This window comes from Tachypleus tridentatus, chromosome 13 (genome assembly GCF_004210375.1).
Source record: "Tachypleus tridentatus isolate NWPU-2018 chromosome 13, ASM421037v1, whole genome shotgun sequence".
Lineage (NCBI taxonomy): Eukaryota > Metazoa > Arthropoda > Merostomata > Xiphosura > Limulidae > Tachypleus > Tachypleus tridentatus.
The window spans coordinates 264,454,781-264,474,412 of NC_134837.1; the positions used below are offsets into that span (position 1 = coordinate 264,454,781).

Here is a 19,632-nt window from a genome sequence, read left to right on the forward strand (position 1 = left end):
ACTAGAGGGAAGGCAGCTAGTCATCACCACCCACCGCCAACTCCTGGGCTACTCTATTAACAACGAATAGTGGAATTGATTGTTACATTATAACGCCCCCACGGCTGAAAGGGCGAACATGTTTGGTGGGACGGGGATGCGAACCTGTAACCCTCAGATACGAGTCGCACGCCTTAACCCACCTGGCCATGTCGGACGAAATTTTCTGATTTGCAGCTTATTTCCGCAAAACGTATGCGCAGTTTGGGGTCTAGGGTGTGCTGTATTATTTGGTTTAACAAGATTAACTCAATTATTATACCAAAATCATTTTCTTTCATGACAATGTCAAAGTTTTTTTCCGTGCAAATTATACTTGTAATTCAAATTATGATAACCCACATGGATTATCTTGCATTTATATTAATTAAAACCCATCTACCATTTATTTGCCCAACTCACTAAATGATATATTCTTTTATAAATCAGCAGCATTTTCTTCACAACCCAGACCTTAATTTGCAAACGTAATTTTTTTACCATTTCTTCATCTACACTATAAATGTAAATCAAAAAGATTAATGGTCCTAAGATACAGACAGCCCTGAGGTACCTCACTTGTAACATTAATCTAGTTTGGCTGAACTCCATTTATAACAACTCATTGCTTTCTTCCATCAAGCTACTCTTCCATCCAATTAATTAAGTTATCCTTCACATCTATACATCTATATAAAAAGTAATTTTTCCAGTTACATTAAATGATTTTAGAAGTATTAAAATTAAAATAAAATAAATGATTTCCAACTCATTCAATCCACAGAATGTGATTCAAATACCCTAACCACCAAAAGAATGTAAAATATTACTTTTTATTTTCTCTCATATTTGTGGAAGTTAAGCTGTCAAATTTATAATGAGAAATATTTGATAGATACAATACTTTTCACCAAACAATAACCATAATACTACAAAACTGAAAGCTAATTAAGGATTACAGAATATGTTTATTATAACAAAGCTAATTATATCACAGTAAATGAACCTGGTTAAAGTGATGTAATTGCTTCAGATAAGAGCTTCAAAGCAGAACAAATAAATGAAATACAAACACATTAATGTTATGTTTCAGCAGTTTTTGAAGTCACATTTGCAAAATGTGTCTAGTTTGTTGTTGCATGTTTATTCTTATTTCACATATTTGTATTCACAGCAAAATTATAACGGCTATCATCTGCCACAGTCCTCAATTTGAAACTACTCACCAGAAGTAAAGCAGTATTCAAAAGCAACCTGCTATCCATCTTAAGGAATTAACTGTTACTCTTATTAAGCACTCACAGAAAGTGCATGAAATATTTTTATGTATCACAAAGACTGAATCACAGCCTTTAGATATAGAGTTCTATCACAGAGCCAACCTTTGATTTTAGGATCTGTTTAGATTACTAAAATAAAAATTCCTAATTTCTATTTTTTTCCAAACAATTTTAAAACATAATTATAAATCTGAATTTCTTTCATAAGGTCATTGAATTTTACTAATTTTTAAACTTTATTTACCAGAGTTACATGATTTTAATTTTTAGAGTCCAAAGTTATTAGGTTTTATATACAAGTAAAATCATGTTTCCTATATGTAAAGTTTTGACAAGAAGACTTTTCTCTTTGAAAATATTAAGTTAGAGGAAACTATTGTTGCATGACAATCTGTGAACATTATAATGTCCCATATTTTTGGCTAATCATAGCATATACCTAGGATGCCAGATAAAAAATATTTCATTGGCTTAAATTTATTCATATCTTAACTGAGATACATCAATCAATTTAAACATTTAGGTTGTTATCCAAATAAATGTAAAAAAAGTCACTATAGGAAACAATACATAACATAAAATTGTAATTAAATGTTCAAGAAATAAGTAAATCAGCATTATCAAAAGAGAAACATGTAAGTTATTTTAATGGGAAATTTTATAAAGATACTAAAATATTTTAAAGACATTAAAAATATCCACCAAATAATACAGGTAGGTTTTTCACAATATATATAGCCAATTTCACCTCTACTTTAATAAAATACTAACTTTAAATTGAACGCTGGTACAATTATCAAAAAATCAGTCTATTTTATATTTAATAAACTAATTATATCTTTAAAATCTCACATTAGCTTTCTGTTTTTAGTTTAAAATGGTTTAGTAGTGAACAAAGCATTTTCCTTCCCTAATTAACTGTCAGGAACAACACACCAGTAAAATAACAACAGAAACTCCTGTTTTAAAGTAAAGTTTCTCATCTAGAAAGTTACCAATAGTGAGGACAATGGTTCTGCAATAGCTTCTTCATCCATTTCTTTATGGTTTTCAATGAAAGACTTAGCTGTTTATATTCATACATCAAAAACCTGAGTCTTAGCTGTTTATATTCATACATCGAAAACCTTATTTGTGTGACAACTATTAAATACCATTTGTTGCATCATTAAATAGAGCTACCTAAGAACTTGTTTTAAAAAATTCATTTTATGGCACAATTATTAAATGAGTTTCAATGGATCCAGAGTCTTATAAGGGAACCATTCCTTCACATATAATTAACCCTTACGAAAGTAAGCCCACAATAATGCGAGAATATAAAATATAATTTGATTTCATAACATTCAGAATTAAATGAGTAGCAAAAGTCTAGGATTTAAAAAAGTCAGAACTAGTGTTTGTCACGAGGATATCTTCACAATCCATAAGATAAATTAGTGAAAGTAACAAAAGTCTCAGATCCAAAGCAGTAAGAACTAGTGTTTGTCACAAGGATATCTTCAGGATCCATAAGACAAATTAATGACAGTAACAAAAGCCTAAGATCCAAAACAGTAAGAACTAGTGTTTGTCACAAGGATATCTTCAGGATCCATAAGACAAATTAGTGAAAATAACAAAAGTCTCAGATCCAAAGCAGTAAGAACTAGTGTTTGTCACAAGGATATCTTCAGGATCCATAAGACAAATTAGTGAAAATAACAAAAGTCTCAGATCCAAAGCAGTAAGAACTAGTGTTTGTCACAAGGATATCTTCACAATCCATAAGACAAATTAGTGAAAGTAACAAAAGTCTAAGATCTAAAGCAGTAAGAACTAGTGTTTGTCACAAGGATATCTTCAGGATCCATAAGACAAATTAGTGAAAATAACAAAAGTCTCAGATCCAAAGCAGTAAGAACTAGTGTTTGTCACAAGGATATCTTCAGGATCCATGAGACAAATTAGTGAAAATAACAAAAGTCTCAGATCCAAAGCAGTAAGAACTAGTGTTTGTCACAAGGATATCTTCACAATCCATAAGACAAATTAGTGAAAGTAACAAAAGTCTAAGATCTAAAGCAGTAAGAACTAGTGTTTGTCACAAGGATATCTTCAGGATCCATAAGACAAATTAGTGAAAATAACAAAAGTCTCAGATCCAAAGCAGTAAGAACTAGTGTTTGTCACAAGGATATCTTCAGGATCCATGAGACAAATTAGTGAAAATAACAAAAGTCTCAGATCCAAAGCAGTAAGAACTAGTGTTTGTCACAAGGATATCTTCACAATCCAAAGACAAATTAGTGAAAGTAACAAAAGTCTAAGATCTAAAGCAGTAAGAACTAGTGTTTGTCACAAGGATATCTTCAGGATCCATAAGATAAATTAATGACAGTAACAAAAGTCTAAGATCCAAAACAGAATCCAGAAGACAAATTAATGGTAGTAACAAGTCTTTAGGATGTAAATTATTATGTGAAAAAAAAACGTCTTTCAGAATTATTCTTGAACCCTGGGTACCTGAGTAATTAAGCAGTGGAAGCCTTTTCAATGTCAAAAGATTTTCTTTTTAACATAAGTATGATCATCACACTATATTGTGGTTAAGTAATTAGTGGACAGAATAGCTATCACCCATTAGTCTGTTAAATATATCAAGTTACATAAAAAAAAAAATTCAGACCAACATTTTATTAGCCACAAGTTACAATAATTCAATCCAATAACATGGAAGCTTGGCTAAACATCATGGCAAACAAGCATATCCTGTGTTATTTTCAAACATGGTGAATTAAAATACATAAAGAACTAAATTACAAGAGGCAAAAAAAAAAAAAATTAAAATTGAGTCTTGTAATTTTTTTACCATAATTGTTAAGCCTAATAATTCCAGATTTCTGAATTTAATACTAAGATTAAGCATGGCATTGCAAACTGAAGTTAAACCTCGAAGAGTTTCTATATTTTCTTTTTTATTGGTCACATAATTTCATGCAAAGAAAAATCAAAGGTATTAGCTATTTTGAATATTTCAATATACCAAGTAAAATAAAAGTACACAAATTATTGGTAATTGTTGCTTGTTAAATAAAAGGTTGCTCAAATATATCTCTATCCAAGATAAAACTGTTTTGTTTCTAAATATAAATACAGAAGTGCATATTTATAAAAAAACTAAATGCATTTTAGAAGTTGGTAATACGATTTGTATATTTAAATTTCCATTTGAAAGATTGGAAATAAAAGTTTTAAATATATCAAATTTACTTTCCTAGTTCTTTAGGAGTTTTGTAATTCAAGTTTAACCACAAGGTTTAACGATTTACATCTCGTGAAGGTGAGTATGCTGTAATAGTTTAGTCATGCCAAGTAAGTATGTGGTAATAATTTAGTCATGCCAAATAAGTATAAAACAGAAGTCTACACATAAACTGTTTTGTAAAAGAGAGAGAGAAAAAAAAATTTTCCATTTCATGCTTCAGTAATACATGTAATGTCTTACTGAAGGTGTACAATCTAGTAATATTTACATATCAGAACTTTTGAACCAATTACTAATGAAATTTGTACACTTACTACTAATTTCTAATAGTAAAATATTTACTAAATATTCCATCTTTGATGAAGGACCTGAAGTCTGTTAATATATTACTGTAGTAAAGACAGAAGATAAAACAAAAGATTTGATATAACCATGGCTATAATAATAAAGGAACCCATCCAGGATAAAAGGAGGGGAAAGGGTGTAAAATGAATCATGATGCATTGTTTTAAGACTTATTTCTGCACATTTATTAATCAAAATTTTAATTTCTTATCCAATGAACTTTGTGTAAACTTGTAATGAATGTAATTAACTAAAGGATTAACAAAATGAAATACTATTACTTTTTAAACCACATTCGGGTAAGTCAGAGGGAAGTGGCTAAAATGAATAAAACCATGCTGTTAGTAGAACAAACTGTTTTTACTATAGATTGTGTTCCAAGAACATAATTCAATTTTGTAAACTAATATCATATCTGCACACTCACAAAATACATGTCTGCATTCTGTGAAGATCTAAGAGTAAAATTTGCTATTAACAGAGAATATGTTATTCTTATGATTCAATCACAGTTCCAATACTTCAATGACATCATTAAACTCTGTTCACATAATACCTGTTATTTTATACATTTCCTGAAAACAAAAATTTTTTAAATGTAATTGAACTTTAAGTAATACATCACTAATACTATATTATACGTGTTTCCACTCAGATATAGCAAAATATTTCCAAATGACACTAAGCAATGGCACGCACGATGAGTGGCCATCAAAAGAATTACTATTTACTATGGCAGCATCTTTAACTTTTACATGTCCATTGATACTAGTGAAGACCGGAGGCATTTCTTCAAAATGCTGAAAATTGCATAAAACATCTTTGAAGGAGTCACGAAGTCTTTCAAAAAATGTTTTCTCAACTAGCTCGTCAGGTCTTTGGAAATCAAAATCTGCTACTTCAATCTTGTGTATCCGTTGTTGCTGAAGGTGATAGGCGACTCCAACAACTATGATGATGATTGCTACAACACTACAAGAAACTGGCACTATTACCACCGACAGAGGTTTCTTTCTTGAAACTGAACAAACAAAGAATTACAAACATGACAATTATTTCCATTCTGTTAAAACACAATCACCATAAAATACTATTCTTCCTTGAACAATATTTATACAACCTACTAATACACCACAACTATGAAGGCTATGGTAATTCAGAACACATGAATGCTTACAATGAACATCACTACCTGTTTCTCTCTCTAAAAATTTCAGTAAAACAAAAAACAATGAACTGGTAAAACAACTATGAAAATATCTCCAAAAATAGCTACTTTTCATTAAGGTTACATATAAGTCAGTAAACTAATTAACAGAAATTACACACACTGTAATAATAAGCATATTAAAGTATTTCTTCTAAAGATACAGACAGGACTGAAACAGCTTAATAAATTTTTCTACAAAGGTATTAAAAAATAATAAACATAATCCACTACACATGTAAACATAATTAACTTTACTAATTTTACTATCAGAGATGCTGTCCTATGCATGTCTATTCTTGGTAGTAATTACTAATTGCACTATTCATTCTTTATTGAAATAATTTAGAAAAAGTGAGCATTTTCCAAGAAAAAAATATTTTCTGTTAGTACTGTACAGGAAACTTGTTCAGATTGTGTTATTTAGTTATTTGTGTAATTTAGATTGTGCTATCTGCTGAGTCCACCGAGGGGAATCAAATCCCCAGATTTTATTGTTGTTTATCTGTAGACTTACCACTGTACCAGCAGGGGACAAATGGTTGTTGAACTTACAACAGTTAGTTTTCTGTCTGAATCTCAAATACCCAAAGTATTAAATTTTTTATAAATCTTTGTTTATGGTGTCATTTAGCAGATGGTGCACTTTTATAAATACATAATTTCAGTTTAAAATATAATCAGGAGTACCAGTTCTACAAAACAGTATTCCACATTGTTTACAAGATAATACTTAAACTTGAGAAACATAAGTCAGTTAAACCATTCTTATCTATAACACATGTATGTAAAAAGTTATCGAAAGGTTCCCTACAACACCAACCTCTTAAGAATCAACTAATATTCACTCACATATGACAAAAACCAATCATTATAAATATTCAGCAGCAATTCTATAGATGTAAGAAGATGCAAATATTTTAAAAGAGAGCACCTATGTCTAGGGCAATTAAACAAATGAAAGTATAAAATGGTCAAAAATGTTCTGGGGCATTCTAAACCAATAAAACAAACTATTGAAAAAAAAACAAGAAAGAAAACAAAAATTGAATAATAATAAAAAAGATGAATATCTGGTCTGAACTTTAGACTCTTCATCCAGACGAATAACAACTTAAAACAAGTGAAACTAAGGAGGAGATGATTCTTAACTTATGGACAATCATGGCTTCCTTTCTTCACTTACAAAAATATGACCATGTTTTAATAAACTAGGATGGTCCCCCCATTGTTGTAATATTCTATTTTAAAATATGTATTCATCTTGTGTTTCTTGTTTCATTTATTTATTTCAAGCACTCCAGAAATCTCTAAGAGGTTTTGTGTCCACCCATTGGTAAGTCTTTTAAGTCTGGTTAGTAACTAACGTAATGAATATTACTAACTTTTGTTCAATAAATAAGTACAGAAACTCATAAATATTCAGAGAGAAACCTCTACTGCACTGTATAAGAAAACTTAAGGTTCACCATCATATATATGGACATCCATTCCTCTTTGAAGATGATTGATGTCATTAGCAAGGTACATCCCTATGTGGTACGAGCCAGGATTGGAGAAATAATGGACAATGAGGAAGCTACAGTTGGAAGTCACTACTGGTTCTGGGCAGGTCAAGTTAACTGGATATTTTCCTTCATCAAAGATCTTCCAGCAGTACTCAAACGGACCACTAAGGTAAATAATAAGACCATAAAGTTACTATAAGACTTTGTCAAATAGACTTATCGTAACTAACAAACATTCCACCTATTTATAATGTTATGTATCTTTCATCCTAAGCTGAAAGTTGTTCACAAACAGATCTTTGACACCTTTCTTAAGCAATTCAAGTCAAATCTACATAAATAAAATGACCAAGAATTCATAGTTTTCACCACCACATAACAAATTTAATTGAAAAACCTAAAATGTTTTATTCTATATAAAAAAATGATAAAATTTTACATTCTCCTAAAGTGACATTACTGATTTGTATCACCCAAACTAATGAGAGTTGAATAAAATCCCAAGATTAATACTATATACAAGCTCTGAAACTTTCAGTTTACAATCAGATATTCACCATCTTATAACTGAATAGTTAACAGGACTCTCCCATAGTTGAAATTAACAGTAATCCTCTATGTAATAATAAACTGTTAAACAACAATTTATAAACATAATTAGTTGGTTTACTAGTTAAAGAATGTGTTGGCATTACTTCTAAGAAAATTCACACTTGTTGTTTTGTTCTGGTCAAACACAAAATATCAAGAGTGAAGAAACAGGTGAAGTAGATGTTTTGATACATTTAAAATCAATTAAATGAAACATTTAAAAGTTTCAAATACTACGTTGGAACACTTGTATTTAAGCAATCCATGCAGAGTGACACAGTTCAATGTATTTTGTATTGGGTGTCGCTGTAGTAACGTTTAGAGAGATAAGAGCTAAAGCTTTGTTTGTCTTTTTACATACAGTATTTCATGGATTGTGACACATTTAAATTTATACAAAAATAATGTATTAGCTACTGTTTGACATAACATTCCAAAACAATATTGGACTAGTTGGTCCATCTTGACTGTTCCATCCTCTAAATTAAATTAATTTTTCAAAAATTCTTAAAGGCCAGCCCTGATCATTTATATCATTATTAAGTTTTTTCTTAAATTTATTGTCCATACAACATTCAAAGGTATCCCATTCAAAAGTCCTATGAATCCATGGGAGTCCACAGAAATGTTTCCAGGGCAGAAATACAAAGTCTAAATCAAGGGATAATGGACCTGCCTTCAAATTTTTGCCATTATATTCAAGAGAAGAGGCAAATTCCAACAGTCAAATTTAATGAGCTTAATATTTGAAAGATTAGCTTAAGCCGCACTGCATCAGTCACTTCAGTAACCTGCTGCCAGTAAGTGTCAAAAAGTTGATCCCAATCATTCTGTATCAGGGTTGAGGAAATGTTGGTAAGATTTGATGGTCTCTTTGATGACCTGAACAAGAACTGCCACGTCCAAGAATACTTAGCAGCAGGGTAGTTAATCATCTAAAGATTTTTAACCAAAGCTGCTGACAAGAATGTAAACTTTTATTAGAACTGAGAATTAAGTGTAACAAGTAGTGTGAAATTGTGCATGAATGAAGAAACTTGTAACTTCGTATACATGTGCAGAGTAAATAAAAACTAATTGTGTTTCTCACTTTACAGGGTGGCTAGCCTACACCACCCCTTCATTTCGAAAAATGTCCATACTTAGAATTAAAAATCTGCCGATTTTAACCAATACTAAATTCTAAAAACTGATAGTAATGGTGCAAAAATATCAAAATTCTTACCTGCCACTGCAGCTAATGTTTAGGTTCAGCATGTTTCCATGTTCAAAGTACAAATTTCCAGTCACATTAACAGATTCTATAGGATCTAGGTTAGAAAGAACAGTCAGAAATCTTAAGGAAAATTAATATCAAATCAAATTCTTGAATTAAATAAACTGAACACATTTGGTTACAATACTACTAGAAAACTATCTTAAGTACTTGATTACAATACTACTCTATGAAGAACCAGAAAAACTATCATAAGTACTTTTAATATGAAAAGAAATATACATTCTAATCAACCTGATTAACATAATTATTTATATTCTACTAAAACAATATTTTTACTCTTTCTACACTGAAAACAATTTTATTGTAACTAATAATAGATTCTTGTCACTATAAAGATTAATACTTCATGTAATTATATTCTTATCTGGATGTAATGCAGTACATAAAACCATACCAAAGAGACGATGATGACTGAATGTATCATAATACTTGAAACCATCCCAACAGAGACAATGACAACTGGATACACTGTAGTACTTGAAACCATCACTCAAAGACAATAACTGACATACTGCAGTACTTGAAACTATCACCGCAAAGACAATGACAACTGGACATAGTGCAGTATTTGAAACTATCACCACAAAGACAATGACAACTTGATATACTGCAGTGCTTGAAACTATCACCGCAAAGACAATGACAATTGGACATATTGCAGTACTTAACAGAGACAATGACAACTGGACACACTGCAGTACTTGAAAGCACCACTCAAAGACAATGACAACTGACTTACAGCAGCAATTGAAACCATCACCTCAAAGATGATCACAACTGGACATATCACTGTACTTGAAACCATCACAACAGGGATGGTGATGACTGGACGTGCTGCAGTACTTGAAACCATCACAACAGGGATGGTGATGACTGGATGTGCTGTAGTACTTGAAACCATCACAACAGGGATGGTGATGACTGGACGTGCTGCAGTACTTGAAACCATTACAACAGGGATGGTGATGACTGGACGCTGCAGTACTTGAAACCATTACAACAGGGATGGTGATGACTGGATGTGCTGTGGTACTTGAAACCATTACAACAGGGATGGTGATGACTGGATGTGCTGTGGTACTTGAATCCATCAGAACAGGGATGGTGATGACTGGATGTGCTGTAGTAATACTTTACACACATTGTTACAAAAGAGAATTATGAAACTTGGTAATATACATTCTGTGTACCACTAACAATTACTCATCAACTAATGATACCTGATGACAGAATTCATGACAAGCACGGATAAAACAGCTCCACAGATATAAAGGACCAGATTCTGGGTTGTGCAACATGCCCAGCCAAGTTTTGTGTGTGATTTACAATATGGCAGAATTTACCCTGTTACAGCCTGGGATATGCAGGTTCTACGTATCTTAAGGAATTCAAATACTAAAAGAAGAAAAAAACATTACTGGAAATTCTTGTTAGAAAATCAAATAATCAAAATGTCTTCCTGATTCACACACTGTTAAACCCAACATATTAAGTTCCTTTATTCAAAGATTCACAATATCACAGTCTTGAATATGGAAGTATGAACATTCATATTACAGTACAGTACTTAAAGCATGATACGATGTAAGCTTTTTAGAAAAATATTCTATTACTCTAATAACACAATTTTTATATACCTTATTAATAAATTTATTTTAGTTAGACACTTTTATTACCATAGTTGGGACTAAGCACTGTATTCTTTAGATGTTACAATGAATTACCCAAACATTTTTTCATAAAATATAGTTATTACTGTATGCAGAACTTTCTATCACACAGTACATTCAATATAAATTTAGCAGTAACCTGTTGACTGAACGTCCCCCATTCTGTCAGAACATTCAATATACCTTTAACAGTAACCTGCTGACTGAACTTCCCCCATTCTGTCAGTAGATTCAATATACCTTTAACAGTAACCTGTTGACTGAGCGTCCCCCATTCTGTCAGTACTAAGCACTGTATACTTTAGATGTTACAATGAATTACCTAAACATTTTTTCATAAAATATAGTTATTACTGTATGCAGAACTTTCTATCACACAGTACATTCAATATAAATTTAGCAGTAACCTGTTGACTGAACGTCCCCCATTCTGTCAGTACATTCAATATACCTTTAGCAGTAACCTGCTGACTGAACTTCCCCCATTCTGTCAGTACATTCAATATACCTTTAACAGTAACCTGCTGACTGAACTTCCCCCATTCTGTCAGAACATTCAATATACCTTTAACAGTAACCTGTTGACTGAACGTCCCCCATTCTGTCAGTACATTCAATATACCTTTAACAGTAACCTGCTGACTGAACTTCCCCCATTCTATCAGTACATTCAATATACCTTTAGCAGTAACCTGCTGACTGAACTTCCCTCATTCTGTCAGTACATTCAATATACCTTTAGCAGTAACCTGTTGACTGAACTTCCCCCATTCTGTCAGTACATTCAATATACCTTTAGCAGTAACCTGTTGACTGAACTTCCCCCATTCTGTCAGAATATTCAGTATACCTTTAACAGTAACCTGCTGACTGAACTTCCCCCATTCTGTCAGAACATTCAATATACCTTTAGCAGTAACCTGTTGACTGAACTTCCCCCATTCTATCAGTACATTCAATATACCTTTAACAGTAACCTGCTGACTAAACTTCTCCCATTCTGTCAGAACATTCAATATACCTTTAGCAGTAATCTGTTGACTGATCTTCCCCCATTCTGTCAGTACATTCAATATACCTTTAGCAGTAATCTGTTGACTGATCTTCCCCCATTCTGTCAGTACATTCAATATACCTTTAGCAGTAACCTGTTGACTGAGCTTCCCCCATTCTGTCAGTAACCTGTTGACTGAACTTCCCCCATTCTGTCAGTACATTCAATATACCTTTAACAGTAACCTGTTGACTGAACGTCCCCATTCTGTCAGTACATTCAATATACCTTTAACAGTAACCTGTTGACTGAACTTCCCCCATTCTGTCAGAACATTCAATATACCTTTAGCAGTAACCTGTTGACTGAACTTCCCCCATTCTGTCAGTACATTCAATATACCTTTAACAGTAACCTGTTGACTGAGCTTCCCCCATTCTGTCAGTAACCTGTTGACTGAACTTCCCCCATTCTGTCAGTACATTCAATATACCTTTAGCAGTAACCTGTTGACTGAACTTCCCCCATTCTGTCAGTACATTCAATATACCTTTAGCAGTAACCTGTTGACTGAACTTCCCCCATTCTGTCAGAATATTCAGTATACCTTTAACAGTAACCTGTTGACTGAACTTCCCCCATTCTGTCAGAACATTCAATATACCTTTAGCAGTAACCTGTTGACTGAACTTCCCCCATTCTGTCAGTACATTCAATATACCTTTAACAGTAACCTGCTGACTAAACTTCTCCCATTCTGTCAGAACATTCAATATACCTTTAACAGTAACCTGCTGACTGAACTTCCCCCATTCTGTCAGAACATTCAATATACCTTTAACAGTAATCTGTTGACTGAACTTCCCCCATTCTGTCAGTACATTCAATATACCTTTAGCAGTAACCTGTTGACTGAGCTTCCCCCATTCTGTCAGTAACCTGTTGACTGAACTTCCCCCATTCTGTCAGTACATTCAATATACCTTTAACAGTAACCTGTTGACTGAACTTCCCCATTCTGTCAGTACATTCAATATACCTTTAACAGTAACCTGTTGACTGAACTTCCCCCATTCTGTCAGAACATTCAATATACCTTTAGCAGTAACCTGTTGACTGAACTTCCCCCATTCTGTCAGTACATTCAATATACCTTTAACAGTAACCTGTTGACTGAACTTCTCCCATTCTGTCAGTACATTCAATATACCTTTAGCAGTAACCTGTTGACTGAACTTCTCCCATTCTGTCAGTACATTCAATATACCTTTAGCAGTAACCTGTTGACTGAACTTCCCCATTCTGTCAGTACATTCAATATACCTTTAGCAGTAACCTGTTGACTGAACTTCCCCCATTCTGTCAGTACATTTAATATACCTTTAGCAGTAACCTGTTGACTGAACTTCCCCCATTCTGTCAGAATATTCAGTATACCTTTATCAGTAACCTGCTGACTGAACTTCCCCCATTCTGTCAGAACATTCAATATACTTTTAGCAGTAACCTGTTGACTGAACTTCCCCCATTCTGTCAGAATATTCAGTATACCTTTAACAGTAACCTGCTGACTGAACTTCCCCCATTCTGTCAGAACATTCAATATACCTTTAGCAGTAACCTGTTGACTGAACTTCCCCCATTCTGTCAGTACATTCAATATACCTTTAACAGTAACCTGCTGACTAAACTTCTCCCATTCTGTCAGAACATTCAATATACCTTTAACAGTAACCTGCTGACTGAACTTCCCCCATTCTTTCAGAACATTCAATATACCTTTAACAGTAACCTGTTGACTGAACATCCCCCATTCTGTCAGAACATTCAATATACCTTTAGCAGTAATCTGTTGACTGAACTTCCCCCATTCTGTCAGTACATTCAATATACCTTTAGCAGTAACCTGTTGACTGAGCTTCCCCCATTCTGTCAGTAACCTGTTGACTGAACTTCCCCCATTCTGTCAGTACATTCAATATACCTTTAACAGTAACCTGTTGACTGAACGTCCCCATTCTGTCAGTACATTCAATATACCTTTAACAGTAACCTGTTGACTGAACTTCCCCCATTCTGTCAGAACATTCAATATACCTTTAGCAGTAAACTGTTGACTGAACTTCCCCCATTCTGTCAGTACATTCAATATACCTTTAACAGTAACCTGTTGACTGAGCTTCCCCCATTCTGTCAGTAACCTATTGACTGAACTTCCCCATTCTGTCAGTACATTCAATATACCTTTAGCAGTAACCTGTTGACTCAACATCCCCCATTCTGTCAGTACATTCAATATACCTTTAGCAGTAACCTGTTGACTGAACTTCCCCCATTCTGTCAGAATATTCAATATACCTTTAGCAGTAACCTGTTGACTGAACTTCCCCCATTCTGTCAGAATATTCAATATACCTTTAACAGTAACCTGCTGACTGAACTTCCCCCATTCTGTCAGAACATTCAATATACCTTTAGCAGTAACCTGTTGACTGAACTTCCCCCATTCTGTCAGAACATTCAATATACCTTTAACAGTAACCTGTTGACTGAACATCCCCCATTCTGTCAGAACATTCAATATACCTTTAGCAGTAATCTGTTGACTGAACTTCCCCCATTCTGTCAGTACATTCAATATACCTTTAGCAGTAACCTGTTGACTGAACTTCCCCCATTCTGTCAGTACATTCAATATACCTTTAGCAGTAACCTGTTGACTGAGCTTCCCCCATTCTGTCAGTAACCTGTTGACTGAACTTCCCCCATTCTGTCAGTACATTCAATATACCTTTAGCAGTAACCTGTTGACTGAACTTCCCCCATTCTGTCAGTACATTCAATATACCTTTAGCAGTAACCTGTTGACTGAACTTCCCCCATTCTGTCAGAATATTCAGTATACTTTTAACAGTAACCTGTTGACTGAACGTCCCCCATTCTGTCAGTACATTCAATATACCTTTAACAGTAACCTGTTGACTGAACTTCCCCCATTCTGTCAGAATATTCAATATACCTTTAGCAGTAACCTGTTGACTGAACTTCCCCATTCTGTCAGAATATTCAATATACCTTTAACAGTAACCTGTTGACTGAACTTCCCCCATTCTGTCAGAACATTCAATATACCTTTAGCAGTAACCTGTTGACTGAACTTCCCCCATTCTGTCAGTACATTCAATATACCTTTAACAGTAACCTGCTGACTAAACTTCTCCCATTCTGTCAGAACATTCAATATACCTTTAACAGTAACCTGTTGACTGAACTTCCCCCATTCTGTCAGAACATTCAATATACCTTTAACAGTAATCTGTTGACTGAACATCCCCCATTCTGTCAGAACATTCAATATACCTTTAGCAGTAATCTGTTGACTGAACTTCCCCCATTCTGTCAGTACATTCAATATACCTTTAGCAGTAACCTGTTGACTGAACTTCCCCCATTCTGTCAGTACATTCAATATACCTTTAACAGTAACCTGTTGACTGAACTTCCCCCATTCTGTCAGAACATTCAATATACCTTTAACAGTAACCTGTTGACTGAACATCCCCCATTCAGTTAGAACATTCAATATACCTTTAGCAGTAACCTGTTGACTGAACTTCCCCCATTCTGTCAGAATATTCAATATACCTTTAGCAGTAACCTGTTGACTGAACTTCCCCCATTCTGTCAGAATATTCAATATACCTTTAACAGTAACCTGCTGACTGAACTTCCCCCATTCTGTCAGAACATTCAATATACCTTTAGCAGTAACCTGTTGACTGAACTTCCCCCATTCTGTCAGAACATTCAATATACCTTTAACAGTAATCTGTTGACTGAACATCCCCCATTCTGTCAGAACATTCAATATACCTTTAGCAGTAATCTGTTGACTGAACTTCCCCCATTCTGTCAGTACATTCAATATACCTTTAGCAGTAACCTGTTGACTGAACTTCCCCCATTCTGTCAGTACATTCAATATACCTTTAGCAGTAACCTGTTGACTGAGCTTCCCCCATTCTGTCAGTAACCTGTTGACTGAACTTCCCCCATTCTGTCAGTACATTCAATATACCTTTAGCAGTAACCTGTTGACTGAACTTCCCCCATTCTGTCAGTACATTCAATATACCTTTAGCAGTAACCTGTTGACTGAACTTCCCCCATTCTGTCAGAATATTCAGTATACCTTTAACAGTAACCTGCTGACTGAACGTCCCCCATTCTGTCAGTACATTCAATATACCTTTAACAGTAACCTGTTGACTGAACTTCCCCCATTCTGTCAGAATATTCAATATACCTTTAGCAGTAACCTGTTGACTGAACTTCCCCCATTCTGTCAGAATATTCAATATACCTTTAACAGTAACCTGCTGACTGAACTTCCCCCATTCTGTCAGAACATTCAATATACCTTTAGCAGTAACCTGTTGACTGAACTTCCCCCATTCTGTCAGTACATTCAATATACCTTTAACAGTAACCTGCTGACTAAACTTCTCCCATTCTGTCAGAACATTCAATATACCTTTAACAGTAACCTGCTGACTGAACTTCCCCCATTCTGTCAGAACATTCAATATACCTTTAACAGTAATCTGTTGACTGAACATCCCCCATTCTGTCAGAACATTCAATATACCTTTAGCAGTAATCTGTTGACTGAACTTCCCCCATTCTGTCAGTACATTCAATATACCTTTAGCAGTAACCTGTTGACTGAACTTCCCCCATTCTGTCAGTACATTCAATATACCTTTAGCAGTAACCTGTTGACTGAGCTTCCCCCATTCTGTCAGTAACCTGTTGACTGAACTTCCCCCATTCTGTCAGTACATTCAATATACCTTTAGCAGTAACCTGTTGACTGAACTTCCCCCATTCTGTCAGTACATTCAATATACCTTTAGCAGTAACCTGTTGACTGAACTTCCCCCATTCTGTCAGAATATTCAGTATACTTTTAACAGTAACCTGCTGACTGAACGTCCCCCATTCTGTCAGTACATTCAATATACCTTTAACAGTAACCTGTTGACTGAACTTCCCCATTCTGTCAGTACATTCAATATACCTTTAGCAGTAACCTGTTGACTGAACTTCCCCCATTCTGTCAGTACATTCAATATACCTTTAACAGTAACCTGCTGACTAAACTTCTCCCATTCTGTCAGAATATTCAGTATACCTTTAACAGTAACCTGTTGACTGAACGTCCCCCATTCTGTCAGTACATTCAATATACCTTTAACAGTAACCTGTTGACTGAACTTCCCCATTCTGTCAGTACATTCAATATACCTTTAACAGTAACCTGTTGACTGAACTTCCCCCATTCTGTCAGAACATTCAATATACCTTTAGCAGTAACCTGTTGACTGAACTTCCCCCATTCTGTCAGTACATTCAATATACCTTTAACAGTAACCTGTTGACTGAACTTCTCCCATTCTGTCAGTACATTCAATATACCTTTAGCAGTAACCTGCTGACTGAACTTCCCCATTCTGTCAGTACATTCAATATACCTTTAGCAGTAACCTGTTGACTGAACTTCCCCCATTCTGTCAGTACATTCAATATACCTTTAGCAGTAACCTGTTGACTGAACTTCCCCCATTCTGTCAGAATATTCAGTATACCTTTATCAGTAAAATGCTGACTGAACTTCCCCCATTCTGTCAGAACATTCAGTATACCTTTAACAGTAACCTGTTGACTGAACTTCCCCCATTCTGTCAGAACATTCAATATACCTTTAGCAGTAACCTGTTGACTGAACTTCCCCCATTCTGTCAGTACATTCAATATACCTTTAACAGTAACCTGTTGACTGAACTTCCCCCATTCTGTCAGTACATTCAATATACCTTTAACAGTAACCTGCTGACTAAACATCTCCCATTCTGTCAGAACATTCAATATACCTTTAACAGTAACCTGCTGACTGAACTTCCCCCATTCTGTCAGAACATTCAATATACCTTTAACAGTAACCTGTTGACTGAACATCCCCCATTCTGTTAGAACATTCAATATACCTTTAGCAGTAATCTGTTGACAGAACTTCCCCCATTCTGTCAGTACATTCAATATACCTTTAGCAGTAACCTGTTGACTGAACTTCCCCCATTCTGTCAGTACATTCAATATACCTTTAGCAGTAACCTGTTGACTGAGCTTCCCCATTCTGTCAGTAACCTGTTGAGTGAACTTCCCCCATTCTGTCAGTAACCTGTTGACTGAACTTCCCCCATTCTGTCAGTACATTCAATATACCTTTAACAGTAACCTGTTGACTGAACTTCCCCCATTCTGTCAGAACATTCAATATACCTTTAGCAGTAACCTGTTGACTGAACTTCCCCCATTCTGTCAGTACATTCAATATACCTTTAGCAGTAACCTGTTGACTGAACTTCCCCCATTCTGTCAGTACATTCAATATACCTTTAGCAGTAACCTGTTGACTGAGCTTCCCCATTCTGTCAGTAACCTGTTGAGTGAACTTCCCCCATTCTGTCAGTAACCTGTTGACTGAACTTCCCCCATTCTGTCAGTACATTCAATATACCTTTAACAGTAACCTGCTGACTAAACATCTCCCATTCTGTCAGAACATTCAATATACCTTTAACAGTAACCTGCTGACTGAACTTCCCCCATTCTGTCAGAACATTCAATATACCTTTAACAGTAACCTGTTGACTGAACATCCCCCATTTTGTTAGAACATTCAATATACCTTTAGCAGAAATCTGTTGACAGAACTTCCCCCATTCTGTCAGTACATTCAATATACCTTTAGCAGTAACCTGTTGACTGAACTTCCCCCATTCTGTCAGTACATTCAATATACCTTTAGCAGTAACCTGTTGACTGAGCTTCCCCATTCTGTCAGTAACCTGTTGAGTGAACTTCCCCCATTCTGTCAGTACATTCAATATACCTTTAGCAGTAACCTGTTGACTGAACTTCCCCCATTCTGTCAGTACATTCAATATACCTTTAACAGTAACCTGTTGACTGAGCTTCCCCCATTCTGTCAGTAACCTGTTGACTGAACTTCCCCCATTCTGTCAGTACATTCAATATACCTTTAACAGTAACCTGTTGACTGAACTTCCCCATTCTGTCAGTACATTCAATATACCTTTAGCTGTAACCTGTTGACTGAACTTCCCCCATTCTGTCAGTACATTCAATATACCTTTAGCAGTAATCTGTTGACTGAACTTCCCCCATTCTGTCAGAACATTCAATATACCTTTAGCAGTAACCTGTTGACTGAACTTCCCCCATTCTGTCAGTACATTCAATATACCTTTAGCAGTAACCTGTTGATTGAGCTTCCCCCATTCTGTCAGTAACCTGTTGACTGAACTTCCCCCATTCTGTCAGTACATTCAATATACCTTTAACAGTAACCTGTTGACTGAACTTCCTCCATTCTGTCAGTACATTCAATATCCCTTTAGCAGTAACCT

General features: G+C 34.7%; 1 protein-coding gene across 3 annotated transcripts in view; it reads right to left on the reverse strand.

Annotated features, from left to right (window-relative positions):
* Positions 1-3,959: 3,959 nt before the first annotated feature.
* LOC143236825 (uncharacterized) overlaps positions 3,960-19,632 on the reverse strand; it is a 28,776-nt gene continuing 13,103 nt past the window's right edge. For 2 of the 3 annotated variants that reach the window (XR_013019763.1, XM_076475426.1), the window contains 3 exons: positions 9,422-9,506; positions 7,567-7,769; positions 3,960-5,911 (listed from right to left, as the gene is read on the reverse strand). Coding sequence is in view for 2 of the 3 variants with exons in the window: in XM_076475426.1 (XP_076331541.1) it covers positions 5,526-5,911; positions 7,567-7,769; positions 9,422-9,506 (674 nt within the window). In the remaining variant the exon portion in view is untranslated. Of the gene's footprint in view, positions 5,912-7,566; positions 7,770-9,421; positions 9,507-13,975; positions 14,012-19,632 lie in introns of those variants that run through there. The other variant, XM_076475427.1, reaches the window with a different exon arrangement.